The following is a 16,144-nucleotide window of genomic DNA, read 5'->3' as shown; positions in this document are numbered from 1 at the left end:
GATGATGGATGGATGATGGATGGATGATGGATGGTGGATGGTGGATGGATGATGGATGGATGATGGATGGTGGATGGTGGATGGATGATGGATGGTGGATGGATGATGGATGATTGATGATGGATGGTGGATGGATGATGGATGGTGGATGGATGGTGGATGGTGGATGGATGGTGAATGGATGATGGATGATGGATGGTGGATGGATGATGGATGGTGGATGGATGATGGATGGAGGATGGTGGATGGTGGATGGAGGATGGATGATGGATGCTACCTGGCGATGTGCCACTTCCTCTCCATCAGCAGGTGAACGTCCTCGATGCGTCTGTTGTTTGCGTAGTGAAGTCGTTTGGGAAGATGCTGCTTCAGGTACGGCTTGAAGTGCTGAGCGGCCATCTTGCACTGCAACACACACACACACACACACACAATCACACACACACACAGACACATCCTGTACAGTTGTGAATATGTGTGTGTGTGTGTGTGTGTGTGTGTGTGTGCTTACAGTTAGGTTTGCCACCACTATCTTGGGATCATCTGGAAAAGAGGAGAGAAGAGATTGTTTAGATAGAGATGACCGACAGACAGACAGACAGACAGACAGACAGACAGACAGATTACAGGAAGTAGATCTGGGGTCTCTGGCTCGGATCCGTCCCAGGGATCCAGGGATCAGGGAGATCTCGTCGATGTTCAGAGGGTAACTGCTGAGGAACTCTGTCCTGTCACAGTGAGCCTCCTCCATACCTGCACACACACACACACACACACAATGGGAACATGTTTTTAGAGGTGATACCGTACAGCCAGCTGGTCACTATCATCAAATCAACCCCTTGTGGTGTCTTGTGGTGTCATGTGGTGTCTTGTGGTGTCGTGTGGTGTCTTGTGGTGTCGTGTGGTGTCTTGTGGTGTCTTGTGGTGTCTTGTGGTGTCATGTGGTGTCTTGTGGTGTTGTGCCGTGTCTTAGGTGTCTTGTGGTGTCTTGTGGTGTCATGTGGTGTCTTGTGGTGTCATGTGGTGTCTTGTGGTGTCATGTGGTGTCTTGTGGTGTCATGTGGTGTCGTGTGGTGTCGCGCCGTGTCGTGTGGTGTCTCGTGGTGTCGGGTGGTGTCTCGTGGTGTCGGGTGGTGTCTTGTGGTGTGGTCCGGTGTCGTGCCGTGCCGTGCGGTGTCTTGTGCCCGTGGCAGTAGTCCTACGCCCGCGAGGAGGATGTAAATCGGTATAAAGCGGGAATTCAAGTCGGCCCTCGCTCGGGGGGTTCGCATCTCTTTTCGTTCCACATTTGCGGAGATTCACAGGCACTAGGACCCCTGAGATGACCTGAGCTGCCCGGCCGGGTGCCTGACTGAAACAACCCAAACACAACTGGAATATAATGGGAACTCGAATCCAAGTAAAACGTCGAGTCTGTCCCTCGGCGTGACGTTTGTTTTCCTGCTGGAACGATGATGCTTCCTTGACACCAGTGAGCTTTCGTTCGTGGCGGTGAGAAGACCACCCTGGTGAGGGCCGCGTGGTGGATGCGGTTGCTGCACACCAGGCTTGGTAATGCAGTGTTTTCACTCAATGCATCTTTTGAAGGGAGCTCTGTGGGAGTCCACGCTCCAGTCTACGCTTTGCTGCCGGACGCCAGGGGTCCCGCCGCACGTTGCTTACTTAAAATAAAAAATAAAAATGTTATTATTTTTATTTCCGCATGAAGCTTTTCGCGGCGTGACGCTCCTGCGCGGCGCGGCCTTCCACACCGGTGTCGGGGGAAAAAAGGAAAAAGACCGACAGGGCGGGGTCTTCAAATTTCGGAGACAGAACGAGCGAATGATAGCCTCCGTCGTGCATCCTTGAGGTGTTTAAAGGATGTACTTTGTTCATTTTGTCAAACATTCCACCCGTTCTGCTCCTTTGGACACCTGCTCATCAAGGGCTCTGAGGTCCCCCAAACACGTTTTTGAAGTTTGTTGCTGAAAATACCTCTTAGATTATGGTTTACCTCATTATTTGACACTTTGGCCACAACAACATAACATCAAATGTCGGACAGAAAACAAGGAAGCGGGTTCTAGGTCCCCTTTAAATACTTCCTCAATACTTCCTGCCACCAAACGACTGGTTTTGCCGCCCCCTTGTGGACGAGCCGCTTATGACGCCGGCAGGACCCCAGAACGCGCGTTCATGGTCGGGAAGCGGAACGGCAAGGTCACGGTGCTGCCTTGTGTGCGCACGGTTCAGAGGAGACCCTGGTCCGAGCAACCTGACGGTCGTAGGTTTGGGTCCCTCCGGTCCTACCGTGATCCCCGACGACGATGACGTTGACGCAGCGATGAAGGTTCATCTGCTTCAGTCCGTTCATCAGCTGACCGATGATGTTGTCAATCTCCTTCAGGGGGTTGTCCATCTGCGGGGCACACACACACACACACACACAAATGAACACACACACACACACACACACACACACACACACACACACACACACTTATATCCTGTATGTACACAGTCCATATACATGTATATATACAGTACATGTAGTATATATATAAACATATATATACTGTATATACACAGATCCGCCACAACATTAAAACCATCACTAACCACCTTCTTCCATGGCTCCATGGTCCAGTTGTGACGCTCACGTGTCCATTGTAGGTGCTTTCAGGGGTGGACAGGGGTCAGCATGGACACTGTGAGCTCCCATACGCAGCAAGCTGCCATGCACTGTGCGTTCTACACCTTTCTATCATAGCAACATTCACTGTTTCAACACTTTGTGCTGCAGTTTGTGCATCAATCATTTCTGCATCAATGAGCCTTGGGCCCCATGACCCTGTCGCCCGTTCACGGTCGTCCTTCCTTGGACACTTTTGGTAGCTAGTAACCACTGCACAGCAGGAACAGCCACAAGACCTGTGCTCTGACCCAGTCGTCCAGCATCACAATGTGCTCCTTGTCAAAGTGGCTCAGATCCTTACGCTGCTTCAACACATCAACTTCAACAACTCACTCTTAACCTGCTGCCTCATATATATAATAATATATAACAGTATCTATAATAAAAATATGTAATACCATATATATATAATAGTAATATATATATATATATATATATAATATATAACAGTATATATATAATATTAATAATATATTACATTATATATATATACTGTTATATATTATTATTATTATTATTAATAATAATAATAATAATAATAATAATAATAATAATATATAACAGTATATAATAATAATAATAATAATAATAATAATAATAATAATATTATATATATATATATATATACGTATATCCCACCTCTTGACCACCTCTTGAGGTGCCATTGGAACCAGTTGATCAATGTCATTCAGTTCATCTGTCACTGGTTTTAATGTTGTGGCGGATCTGTGTGTGTATATATTTAGTATATATAGAATATGCACGTACACACACACCTCGCTGCTGAGCGGTCCCAGTCTGTGTCCGTAGGTGTCGGGCTGCTCCGAGTGCACGGCGTACACATATGGCCTGAAGAGGACAACACATACACACATACACACAAAATGGGAACATTTAACCATTCTGAATATGGGGACGAAATTTCACCATATTGTGTGCCAGCACATTAAAGCATACTTACTATGGCAAAATGTAAGCAACACAGGGACATGTCAACCTGCATGGGGACATTTAAACCCGCATGGGGACATTTAAACCCGCAGGGGGCCATTTAAACCTGCATGGGGACATTTAAACCCGCATGGGGACATTTAAACCCGCAGGGGGCCATTTAAACCCGCATGGGGACATTTAAACCCGCATGGGGACATTTAAACCCGCAGGGGGCCATTTAAACCCGCATGGGGACATTTAAACCCGCATGGGGACATTTAAACCCGCATGGGGACATTTAAACCAGCATGGGGACATTTAAGCCCGCATGGGGACATTTAAACCCGCATGGGGACATTTAAACCCGCATGGGGACATGCAAACCTGCATGGGGATATTTAAAGCTGTAAAACGGGGACATTTATCTCTCCTGAATATGGGGACAGTTAACCAAACTCAACCCGGCGCAGCACACCCACACTCTGCTTCCGTAGTTAGTGCTGGAATAAGGAGCTTTGAGGAAGGTCCCATGCTGTCAGCCCTCATATCAAGGCCATCGACAAAAACAAGAACTTTATTCATGTGAGGCTCGACAAAAGAGCTACAAAGTGCTTTCGCAAAACATGTGATTAAAAAGCGATAAAAGAGCCTCGTGACGTGGAAAGAAGCTCAAATCGCAGCAAAACAGATTAAAAAAAAAAGTGTTTTCAGAAGCGGAAAGCGAGGCCATGGGGCCGCAGAGTGGGTCACGCTCTTATTCCCTGACATCTACAGCCGGGCGCTCGACGGCGCAGGGCTTAAAGGGCCATCGGCGGGACCTTGGAGCCCGTCCTCCAACTCAAACCCTGAATGAACTGCTCTCAAAGGGAAGCGGCGTGGAGGCTGACGCTCAACGCTCGGGGGGGATGATTCATTCCGTCTCATTAAATTTGGCGGAACGCAAAGAGTTAAATCAGTCACATTCAACGTGAACTTGATTTTTCGATTTTCTTTTTTTTCCCCGTTTGTGAATATAGGGTTCACTCTTTCGCCGCAGCGGCTCCGGACTCGCGAGCCGCTCAAAAGATTCTCTGGATACGAGCGAACGGCCCGGCCTCGCCCGCCGCCAGTGCAGCCGCGAGAAGGCGTCACTTTGTGACGTTTTGTGACGTCCTTGGCTGATTCACAGGATGCCGGTGTCTCCGCTTGGGGGGGAAAGTCCGCAGCGGCAGAAGGAAGTTGGAAACTGTGGCGCAGTTCACTCAAACCTCCGCCCACGGGCGGCGTTCCGACTGTTTGCTCTGGGCCGCGGCTCTCAGCCTCCGTCTGGTCGGAGCCAATGACCAGCAGAGCGGCATGGGGGCGGCGGATCCTCTGGATTCTGGATTCCGTGTTCTACCCCCGTGACCTCAGAGCGGTTGCGTAATTCTAGAGCCACCGTCAAAAAAGGGGTCAGAGCGGATGACGCCTGAGACGGTTTGGGACCCGGGGGGGGAAAGGTGTCAGCTCAAGGGTGTTATCACCACTGCCTTGAAAGCACCTTATCTCATCCTGGAAGATAGTTTGGTTTGTTTCCAAAAACAGCCTCCCATAAAGACTCAAACAAACAGCACCGCTGACTGACGACCCATTTAAAGGAACGGACGCGTTCGCCCCATTCTTAGGCATTATCTCAATACCGGATCAATTCCAAATATTCTGATGGTAATTACCCGAGTTGACTCCAAATGATCAAATTATTTTTACCCGAACAGTCACTCATGGACGTGCTTTAAGCATCTGGTTGAAATCAAAATCCATTTGTTTCGCCAAGAAAAAAACCCAAAAGCTGCATTTCAAGGGCCATGCCATCATCTTCTGCTTCACGGATACTTGGAATCTATTTTATCAGCAATGTCCGCCGTTGGCCAGACCTGTCTCCATTAGCACACGTTTTCACTTTACGCCCACTTGGCTTTAAAAGAAATACACTCTGGACTGTCTGTTTGAGGGCGGATATCTCAGCAGATATTCAAAGAACTAGTCAGCTCCTTCAACCCAAAACAACCATCAGTCACAAAGTCAAACGCCGCCGCTGACAACACAAGCTATAAGCGCTGAGTCAGACCTCAAACAGCTCGGCGCCTCAGCATCATCATGCAGAGTTGGGTCGTACCACCTGGTCCAAAGGCAGAGGGACGGAACATCCTGGTTCCTATCTTAGTCCTTAACTCCAATACCGAAAACCGACAGTCATTACAATACATAGCGTCCCCGTGTCAAACTGGCGTAAAGGAAAGAAACAGCCTTCAAAGTCTTCAGATACTCCTTCAACTGCTCTTTTCATGTCTTAATCAAAACGACCTTGTCAAGGCCTTATCAAATTGTTCACTGGCTGTAAAACAAGTTCTATTCTCACTCAAGCTCATGTCATGGTGCATGCTGTCCGCAAGTCTCAACCAACGCACCCTGACCAAACAAACATGCCTTCACAAGCCGTTTCTTGTGAACTGGGGTCCACCATTATTAGTTGTATTGGTGAAGCACTATTTCAAGTGGGGTCAGGGGTTACCAGGTATGAACTGCAACGCCTCAACCATTAGCTAAACTCAGCTGACTGAACTGGCAACCCTACAGCACCAAGGCCATGAGTGTTGACGTCACAGCTGATCACAAATAGATCAAAAAGACCTATGGAGAAGCTAGAGGAGAAGCTAGAGGAGAAGCAAGAGGGGAAGCTAGAGAGGGAGCTAGAGAGGAAGCGAGAGGAGAAGCTAGCTTCCCCTCTCGCTTCCTCTCTAGCACGAAGCTAGAGGAGAAGCTAGAGGAGAAGCTAGAGGGGAAGCTAGAGGGGAAGCTAGAGAGGAAGCTAGAGGAGACGCAAGAGGGGAAGCTAGTGGAAAATCTAGAGAAGAAGCTATAGGAGATCTCCAGGAGAAAGTAGTAGGGAAGGTAGAGGGGAAGCAAGAAGAGAAGCTAGAGGAGAAGCTAAAGGAGAAGCTAAAGGATAAGCTCAAGAAACTAGAGGAGAATCTAGAGGAGCTAATAGAGGGGATGCAAGAAGAGAAGCTAGAGGAGAAGAGAGAGGGGAAGCTAGATGAGAATCTGAAGGAGAAGCTAGAGGAGAAGAAGCTAGAGGAGAAGCTAGGGGAAAAGCTAGAGAAGAAGCTAGAGGAAAATTTAGAGAATAAGCTAGAGGAGAAGAAGCTAGAGGAGGAGCTAGGGGAAAAGCTAGAGGAGAAGCCATAAGAGAGTCTAGGGGAAAAGGTAGAGGAGAAGCTAGAGGAAAATCTAGAGAAGAAGCTAGAGGAGAATCTAGTGGAGAATCTAGAGGAGAAGGTAGAGGAAAATCTAGAGAAGAAGCTATAGGAGATCTCCAGGAGAAGATAGGGGGGAAGCTAGAGAGGAAGCCAGAGGAGAAGCTGAAGTAGTAGCTAGAGGAGAAGCTTAAGGAGAAGGTAGAGGAGAAGCTAGAGGAGAGGGTAGAGAAGAAGTTAGAGGAGAATCTAGAGGAGATAGTAGTGGGGACGCTAAAGGGGAAGCAAGAAGAGAAGCTAGAGGAGAAGCTAAAGGAGAAGCTAGAGAAGAATCTAGAGGGGAATCTAGAGAAAAATATAGAGGAGACGCTACAGGAGAATCTAGAGAAGAAGCTTTAGGATAATATAGAGGAGAAGCTAAATGGGAAGCTAGAGGTGAATATAGAGGAGAAGCTAAAGGGGAAGCTAGAGGAGAAGCTAGAGGTGAATACAGAGGCGAAGCTAGAGGTAAATCTAGAGGAGAAGCTAGAGGAGGAGCTGGAGGAGAAGCAAGAGGAGAATAAAGAGGAGAATCTAGGGCAAGGGCGAGAGGATGATGTCGAGAAGAAGGTAGAGGAGAGGCTAGAGGTGAATCCAGAGGAGAAGCTAGAGGAGGAGGTAGAGGAGCTAGAGGGGAAGGTAGAGGAGAAACGAGAGGAGGAGGTCGAGGAGCTAGAGGGGAAGGTAGAGGAGGAGGTAGAGGAGCTAGAGGGGAAGGTAGAGGAGAAACGAGAGGAGGAGGTCGAGGAGCTAGAGGGGAAGGTAGAGGAGGAGGTAGAGGAGCTAGAGGGGAAGGTAGAGGAGAAACGAGAGGAGGAGGTCGAGGAGCTAGAGGGGAAGGTAAAGGAGGAGGTAGAGGAGCTAGAGGGGAAGGTAGAGAAGAAGCTAGAGGAGGAGGCAGAGGAGCTAGAGGGGAAGGTAGAGGAGCTAGAGGAGGAGGTAGAGGAGAATCTACAGGAGGAGGTAGAGGAGCTAGGGGGGAAGGTAGAGGAGAAACGAGAGGAGGAGGTCGAGGAGCTAGAGGGGAAGGTAGAGGAGGAGGTAGAGGAGCTAGGGGGGAAGGTAGAGGAGAAACGAGAGGAGGAGGTCGAGGAGCTAGAGGGGAAGGTAGAGGAGGAGGTAGAGGCGCTAGAGGGGAAGCTCGAGGAGACCGACCTTTCGTTGTCTGGAAGGTGAAGCCATTGTAGGATGGTGAGGATCCTTCGCTCCAGGGGAATGACCCTGGAAACACAACATTCCACATTAGATCCACACGGAACAATGGTTGTTGCTCATGGTTATGGTTGCTGATAGATATTGTTATTGATTATGGTTATGGTTGCCGCTCATGGCTGCTAATGAGTATGTTTTTTGCTGAAGGTCATGGTTGTTGCTTATGGTTATAGTTTCTTATGGTTTTGGTTATTTCTCATGGTTGTTGCTTATGGTTATAGTTTCTTATCGTTATGGTTTCTCATGGTTTTGGTTATTTCTCATGGTTGAGGTTGCTTATGGTTATGGTTGCTTATAGTTATGGTCATTACTCATGGTTATGGTGATTTCTCATGGTTCTCAGGAGATCGTTTTAATGCAGGAATCTCAACATATCGCGACAGAATCTGAAAATGTGGCTCTATGACCCAGTAAACAGGATAAAAGCAGAATGTACCTTGAACAAAGTGGATTAAGTGGTTGTTCTGCTGCTGATGGTTTTTATTATGAGGAGTCCAGCCCAGAAGGAGCAGCAGCCCTATTGTTTTTGTTCATGAAAAACTGACTTCAGTGGTGTGTGGATCTCGATGAATAAAATGTGTATTCGGGGCGGTCTCACCATGGTGTCCTCCAAGTTTGATCCAGATCAGTCCCTTAACGTGGAATAATTTCGTAGAAAACTACCTTTTGTTATTGCCGCAACGTGCGTGCATGTACAAATGACAGCTCGCGCAGGTCACATGATATCGTAACAGTCCAGTGATTGGTCGACAACCGGGTCCGCACCCAGATGGCGACACATGCGGACGGGATTGAGTTCAGACTTTCATGGATGTCAAGGATTCGACGAACCCACAGACAATCTGAACAGGATGTGTATTGGGGGCGGTTCCAACATGGCGCCGTTGGAGTTTCACCCAGCTCGGCTCATTATTGTGGGTGGAGTTTGTGATCAACAATCGCCACCTCCCCAGGTGGAGCCACGACGGAGGAATCGCTGCGTCGCGCACGCACTTGTTGACAGAGTACACAAATCACGGAGGTCAAGAACAAACCTTACCGAAATACCGTCAAGTACAGATACAGTTGCGATTGGACTTTAACTAAAGGAATTTAAGATACAAACCCTTAAACATACGAAGCTGCAAAGTGAATGAAGTCTATTATTTGACCAGAGGACAGTTCTAATAAACACAGCGCAGCATATCAAACGACACGAATATACACGATTCTGAGGACAACTGAACCCACCAGAGGAAGTTCTGCAAAATAAAAACCCAATAACATCACTGTCAACATTTATAGACATTCCACGTATACCAACTTCCCAAATTATAATTACTGGCAACAATTACCATAGGCAATAACATAATACAAGGAGCATGTATTCATTGATTATGTGTATGTATTTATTGTGTATGTGTTTCGAAATATGTATATCTTATACATATATTGCCATATTTATTGACATATTTACTTATTTATATATGTATTGACACATCACGCCCTGGGTGGCGTGCTGTGGTCCACATTTAATCCACATCGGTCAATATTTCAAGTAAATAAATGAGTGGAATACTCTGGAATTGTAGAATTGTAGAATAGCGGGAACTTGGAAATTTGTAATTGCTGTCGATACAAAATGTTGGTGTGTTGTTCGGGAGCTCGGAAATATTGCTGCAGCTACATCTGTAATGAGTAGAATTATTCGCTAATTCTTATATCTCAGCATTATTGTTATTGCTCCGCATTTTTCATTATTATTTTTCTCTGGATTTTTCGGGCTAAAAGTGTCCGGAAACACAACAACCGCAGTACGCACCGACATGTGGTCGGGGTCTCGTTAGAACCGGGACATTTCAGGCGTCTTGTCCTTCGAGTTCGATTTGGAGCGGAAATGAGTGAGATACCATTGCAATTCCATTCGCCTTAAGGAGCCGGACCGTTTGTGACATCACCATCCGAAGGTTCAAGAAGTCCAAGCTCCGCCTTTCAGAACTCGTTCCCCGCGCTGCGTTTGGCAAATCCCCGGAAACTATAATCATTCCAAAAAGATGTCTTCGCGCCGCAGGAAGTTCTGAGTACTTTTGGAGGAAGCGTCCCTTTCCTTTGCGCCCGCGCTGCGTCACGCAGGATGGATGGTCATTGTTTAAACGCCGTTCTTTATTTAAACTGAACGCCAGAAGAGCAACATGCAGACGTAAGCGCACGTTGACTGGTCCAGACGTAAGTCCAAACAAAGTGTAGGAGTGGAAAACAGCCCAAAACATATTCCGTGTTTGTGACGGCAATGGGTCGGAATCGTGTCTGTTTTGTTTTAGTCCCAAAAGTAAAAAAAAAGTGGATGAAATGTCTGTGAGGGACATGCAGTGTTGAATCCGTTTGAAAGGAAGCGTGTTGTTGGGAACTTCCACACGGAGTGATTTCCTTCCACAGAGACACTTTGGGTCTTGTAGGATAAAGTAATAACGCGCAACAAGGGTATCAGCTTGTTGTAGTAATTCTGCGTGTCACCGGACTCGGAAAACTTGCGTCACACTGCATCATCATGTCAGTCGACGCTGCGTTCAAAGGAAACTCTGAAGTTTTTTACTCGTTTCAGTAGTAATGCTGATGTAAGGAAGAGTCACAGCCCAAACTCATGATACATTCCATGGGAACTCAAAAGTTTGTAATTGGTGTCGACACTGAGTAATGTGTGTTGAGGCAAAGTGTGTTTAATGGAAACTCTGAAAACTGAAATTTGTATCTTACACGACGAAGTTAAACCCTATTGCTGCCTGTAGCTGTATTTATTATTATTATTATTATTTTTATTATTATTGTTATTATTATTATTATTATTATGAATACTATATTATTATTATTATTATTATTATTATTATTATTATTATTATCATCATCATCATTATCATCATTATTATTATTATTATTATTATTATTAATATTATTATTATTATTTTTATTATTATTATTACTATTATTACTATAATAATAATAATAATAATAATTATTATTATTATTATTGTTATTATTATTATTATTGTTATGAATACTATATTATATTATTATTATTATTATCATTATTATTATTATTATTATTATTATTATTATTATTATCATTATTATTATTACTATTATTACTATAATTATTATAATAATAATAATTATTATTATTATTATTACTATTATTACTATAATAATTATTATTATTGTTATCATTATTATTACTATTATTATTATTATTATTATTATTACTATTATTACTATAATTATTATTATTATTATTATTATTATTATTATTATTATTATTATTACTATTATTACTATAATAATTCTTATTATTGTTATTATTATTAGTAGTAGTAGTAGTATTATTAGTAGTATTATTATTAGTATTATTATTATTTTTATTATTATTTCTATTATAATTCATGATGTCTTTCATGGGGCTTCAAAGGGTCACCTGTCCGTCCCTGGGAGCAGCTCTATTTCCACACACGACACCTGAGTTTTCACTGTGAGAAGTTCTGCTTTACAGGCAAACATGGACGGTTGTCCATGCAAGACAGGAGGGTTGCGCTGTGCAGGCTGCATAGTGGTCGCTCCGCCAGACGAGCAACCGGGAGATGACAGACCGGGGGGGGGGCACATGCTGCGTTCAAGTAAACTCAGAAAATCGTGCTGCGTTTCAGAGAACCCGGGAATCTGTAAAACGCACCTAACACCACTTAACTTGACCCCGCATAATTGCTGCCTGCAGCTACATTTATTATTATTATTATTATTATTATTATTATTATTATTATTATTATTATGATTATTGTGATTATTGTGATTATTATGATTATTATTAATAATAATATGACTATATTATTATAATAACATAAACGTTATTGTTCTTCCTATCTTCACACTCTGAGCTGTAACCTTCAACCAAATCACTGGATAAATGATGTTTTCTGTCTGACGGAAGAGGTATCTCCAGCTGACACCGCGCTGTGTGTGTGCGTGCGTGCTTGTGTGTGTGTGTGTGTGTGTGTGTGTGTGCGTGTGTGTGTGTGAGTGTGTGTGTGAGTGTGTGTGTGTTTATGCAAATGACTCCAGCTCACTGTCCAAACAAGCTTCTATTCTGACTGGAAATCTCAATCAAGGCTGTTGTTGTTGTTGATTGTGAAGGGCCATTGTGTGTGTGTGTGTGTGTGTGTGTGTGAACTGTTTCTCTTGCCCTCGTGCTCATTGGGTCACAGGAATACAAAAGGTGACTCAACTGGATTTGACTGAAACCTCTGTTTCCAAACGTAATTTATTAGACATTATAATTCATTTATTATCAACGTATATCAATGTATATATATATATATATATATATATATATATATATATATATATATATATATATATACACTTTTTGTCATTATTACTATTTATGTTTGTATCTTTAATAATAAAAACAACAACAATAATATTTATTATATTTATCTAGCTGCGGGCAGCGATGCACAGGGTCCAGTTTAGTCGTGTTAGATATGTATCACAGTTTTCTGGGTTCTGTGAAACGCAGCACAAGTTACAATTTTGCGAATGCGAATGAGCGCCCAGAGACGGAAACTGGACTTTTATCACATCGGTTGATGACGTCACAAAGCGCCCCGCTCCACAAGCTCATCGAGGTACGCCAACGTTCTCCAACTCCCAGTACATTTGAACAGCTTTGCACAAATTTCTGCTCCAAATGAACCTGGATATTGATCAAACTGGAACAGCAAGACGTCTGAAACGTCGCGGTTCCAATGAGGCCTCAATCATGTCTGTGCCTACTGCGGTTGCTGTGTTTCATATACTTTTAGCCCAAAAAACGGCAAGAAGATAAATATTAATAAAAATCAGAGCAAATGCAATGGAGCACGTGTCAAACTCCCGGCCCGTGGACCCAATCCAGCCCGCCACGTCATTTTACTTGGCCCCGCGAGAGCTTAAAAGGCGTATGATTGGCTTCAAATAAAAGTCTACGCTGCTTGACGGCGTCCGGTGACCATAAAGGACATCTCCCACAATGCACGTCCAGTTTGTGACCCGCGCACATTTCAGCATTTCTCGAGCTTACAGAGCTCCTTGCGCGTAGTCACCGGGTGTCGCGGCATTTCACTGCATGTATGTATTACCGTACTCACATGTATGTGACAAACAATCCCTTGAACTGGAACTTGTAATAACGGCATCCTGCCGCTGGGTTGCAGCGTTTCCATATCTGCCTTCACCTCGAGCGGTTTTCTAACAAGTGCAGGAGTTGGAAAAGGTCCTGCAAACAACCCCAGAATGTCCAACGAGAGAGAAATCCATGCAGGGGGAAGACAAGTGTCGTGACAGATGGGAAAGTGAAAACGTGTTTGTGCTTGAAGGAGAACGGGCGGTGTGTCTTATGTTACGAGGCGGCGGCGCTGACGGAGGAATACAACCCACGTTGGCATTTTGACACCGAACACGGAGCCAGGTTTGATCAATTCAGCCTCTGAGAAAAAACATAAAATTGTCCAGGAATCAAGAGGCAGACGCTGCTCTGGAGGTTTCTGGAGAAACCTCCAGAGCTGCCACCTGTATTTCAGAGGCTGCATTTTTGAAGTGGTGCTTGCTAAAAGGTATGTGAGCAGGTGTGGCCCCGCCCAGATGCAGACTTTTAAAAATGTCAGTTTGTCAAGAAACACCATCACAGACCGAGTTAAGGAACTAGCAGGCAACCTGACAACACAGCTGGCTGAAGAGACACGCAGTTACCAGTGACCAGTGACCAGTGACCAGTGACCAGTGACCAGTTACCAGATACCAGATACCAGATACCAGTTACCAGTGACCAGTTACCAGATACCTGTTACCAGGGACCAGTGACCAGCGACCAGATACCTGTTACCAGTTACCTGTTACCAGTGACCAGTGACCAGTGACCAGTGACCAGTGACCAGATACCTGTTTGCCGTTACCTCTTACCAGTGACCAGTGACCAGTTAATAGTTAACAGTTAACAGTTAACACTAACCAGTGACCAGTAACCAGTGACCAGTGACTAGTTACCAGTGACCAGTGACCAGTTACCAGTGACCAGTTACCAGTTACCAGTTACCAGTTACCAGTTACCAGTTACCAGTTACCAGTTACCAGTTACCAGTGACCAGTGACCAGTGACCAGTTATCAGTGACCAGTGGAGGGCCGTCTGCAGGGCCGTCTGCAGACATGTGTTTTGTAAAATGACACATCTGTCACACATGTTCTGAGCGGCTCACAAGTATTTGTTGTACCATAGTTCTGCCTCTTAACTGTGACAAAAAAGTTTTGAACAAAGTTGATGTAATAACTTGTGTTTGATGATATCTGTCTTTGCTATTCACTTTGTTAACCTGATGGATTCAAGGGATTTATGTTATAATAACACGGAGCAATGTGCTTACATATATTTTTACATTTATGTAAACTCATGTACAATATTTGTACACTTGAATAAATAATAATCAAATAATCAAAAGGAGTATTGACATGTATACAGTCTTACAGTTACAACCATGATGCTGATGTGGCCCGGGGTGAGGATGACTTTGGCACCCATGCCTTAGAGGGTTCCCGTGGACTGCTTAGCGGTTGCTACGTGTAGAGAGACAACCCGAGCCCATGCTGTGTTTAAAGGAAACTCGTCATAATCATAACACCCAAAACCCAAACAAGTTCCTGGTTACCAACTGAGAGTAAGCCCTCTTGTGACTCCGGGCAAGTCTTACACACTTTTCAATTCGGAAAAGGCAAAGGGTGGATGCATTTAAACATCAGAGGTCTACGCAAACAAATGTATTGAAAGCTGAAAGTTAACCTACCTATAAATAATTCAACTCTTGTGGTGGGTGTATACAGACCACCCTCAGCTGTCACTAGTGCAATTAATACATTAGCAGACTCAGTATAATAACTTAGAGATGCTGATTCGAAGTCATTTTTAACTTAAATTGGTTGACGGACAAAATAGTCAACCTCAATCCCGTCACAGCCGACTGATCCAAAATCGACATTAACAGATTTGATTCTGTCCAACGGGAAGGACAAGTAGTAAAAGTATTTGCAGTAGGCGTTGGTGACCACTGTCCTATAGCCTGTGTGAGAAGTGCCAGACTGGAAGGATCAAGCCCGGGGATTGCCATCAAAACACATTTCAAAACGTCTAATGAAACAGGCTTTCCTCAGTGACCGTGTTGGCAGCAATACACTGTACATCATACAACCCAAATACCAGCTGTAGAACAGGCATCGGAATATTTTACAAACTCATGACTCACCATCACTTGATAAAAACGCACTTTTTAAAAAGCTTTGGGTTAAAGATAGAACGAGCCCCTGGTTCTCCACAATATCATCAATGACGTCCAAGGCGAGGGACGAAGCCTGGGCTCCACTGGCGAAGCAACCCGCCGGCGGAATTTTAGACAACTCAAAAACAAATGCACATCCTCCTTGAGAAGAGCAAAAGCCAATTATTTCATAGAATGAATCTCGAGCTCTTCCACAAACCCGTCAAAATTCTTGAAAGCGGTTAGCATGCAGAGATAAAACCCCCCTGCGTCGGTTCCTTCTCATGTCGCGTTGGAAGGCTTGATGAGTCACACGTCAGAGATTTGCTTCAGACGCACATCTCACTGTTGTTGGACATCCGTCTGATACGGTGTACTCAGGGTTCGGCCCCAAATACGAAGTCCTTGGCCCGGAATCGTTTGGTTCATAATCAGCTCAAATCATTCCTCTCAAGAGGCTCTGTGTTCAAGTCCACACCGACCTGGTTTCAGAGCTAAGCATCGTACTGTCACTGCTACCGCCTTGGTTGTGGACGATATGGTTTCTGCTGTTATCAAAGGGAAATATTGTGCTGCCCTCTTTCTTGATCTATCGAAGGCATTTGCCACCGTTGACCATGCCCTGCTCCTTCAGAGGCTTTGTGGTATCGGCTTTGACGATAACACCTGTGAATGGTTTTAGGGCGACCTGTCTCATAGTCTGCAAAGTGGGGTGACCACTCAAAAGCAGTTCCACAAGGCTCAATATTGCGTCCTGTCT

The 16,144-nt window shown here is 44.7% G+C and overlaps 1 protein-coding gene across 1 annotated transcript in view; it reads right to left on the bottom strand.

Moving 5' to 3' along the window:
- The window catches only part of LOC307242275 (autotaxin-like), a 42,123-nt gene that overhangs the window by 13,981 nt on the left and 11,998 nt on the right, over positions 1-16,144 (bottom strand). The window contains exons 10-15 of the mRNA XM_080016670.1: positions 8,020-8,085; positions 3,454-3,526; positions 2,293-2,401; positions 628-753; positions 512-543; positions 278-405 (exon numbers count right to left, since the gene is read on the bottom strand). Of these exons, the coding sequence (XP_079872796.1) occupies positions 278-405; positions 512-543; positions 628-753; positions 2,293-2,401; positions 3,454-3,526; positions 8,020-8,085 (534 nt within the window). The remainder of the gene's footprint in view (positions 1-277; positions 406-511; positions 544-627; positions 754-2,292; positions 2,402-3,453; positions 3,527-8,019; positions 8,086-16,144) is intronic.

The sequence above is a fragment of the Zeus faber genome (genome assembly GCF_960531495.2).
Source record: "Zeus faber genome assembly, chromosome: 1".
Lineage (NCBI taxonomy): Eukaryota > Metazoa > Chordata > Actinopteri > Zeiformes > Zeidae > Zeus > Zeus faber.
The sequence above is the reverse complement of the archived record's forward strand: the minus strand, read 5'-3'. Positions and strand labels throughout refer to the sequence as shown.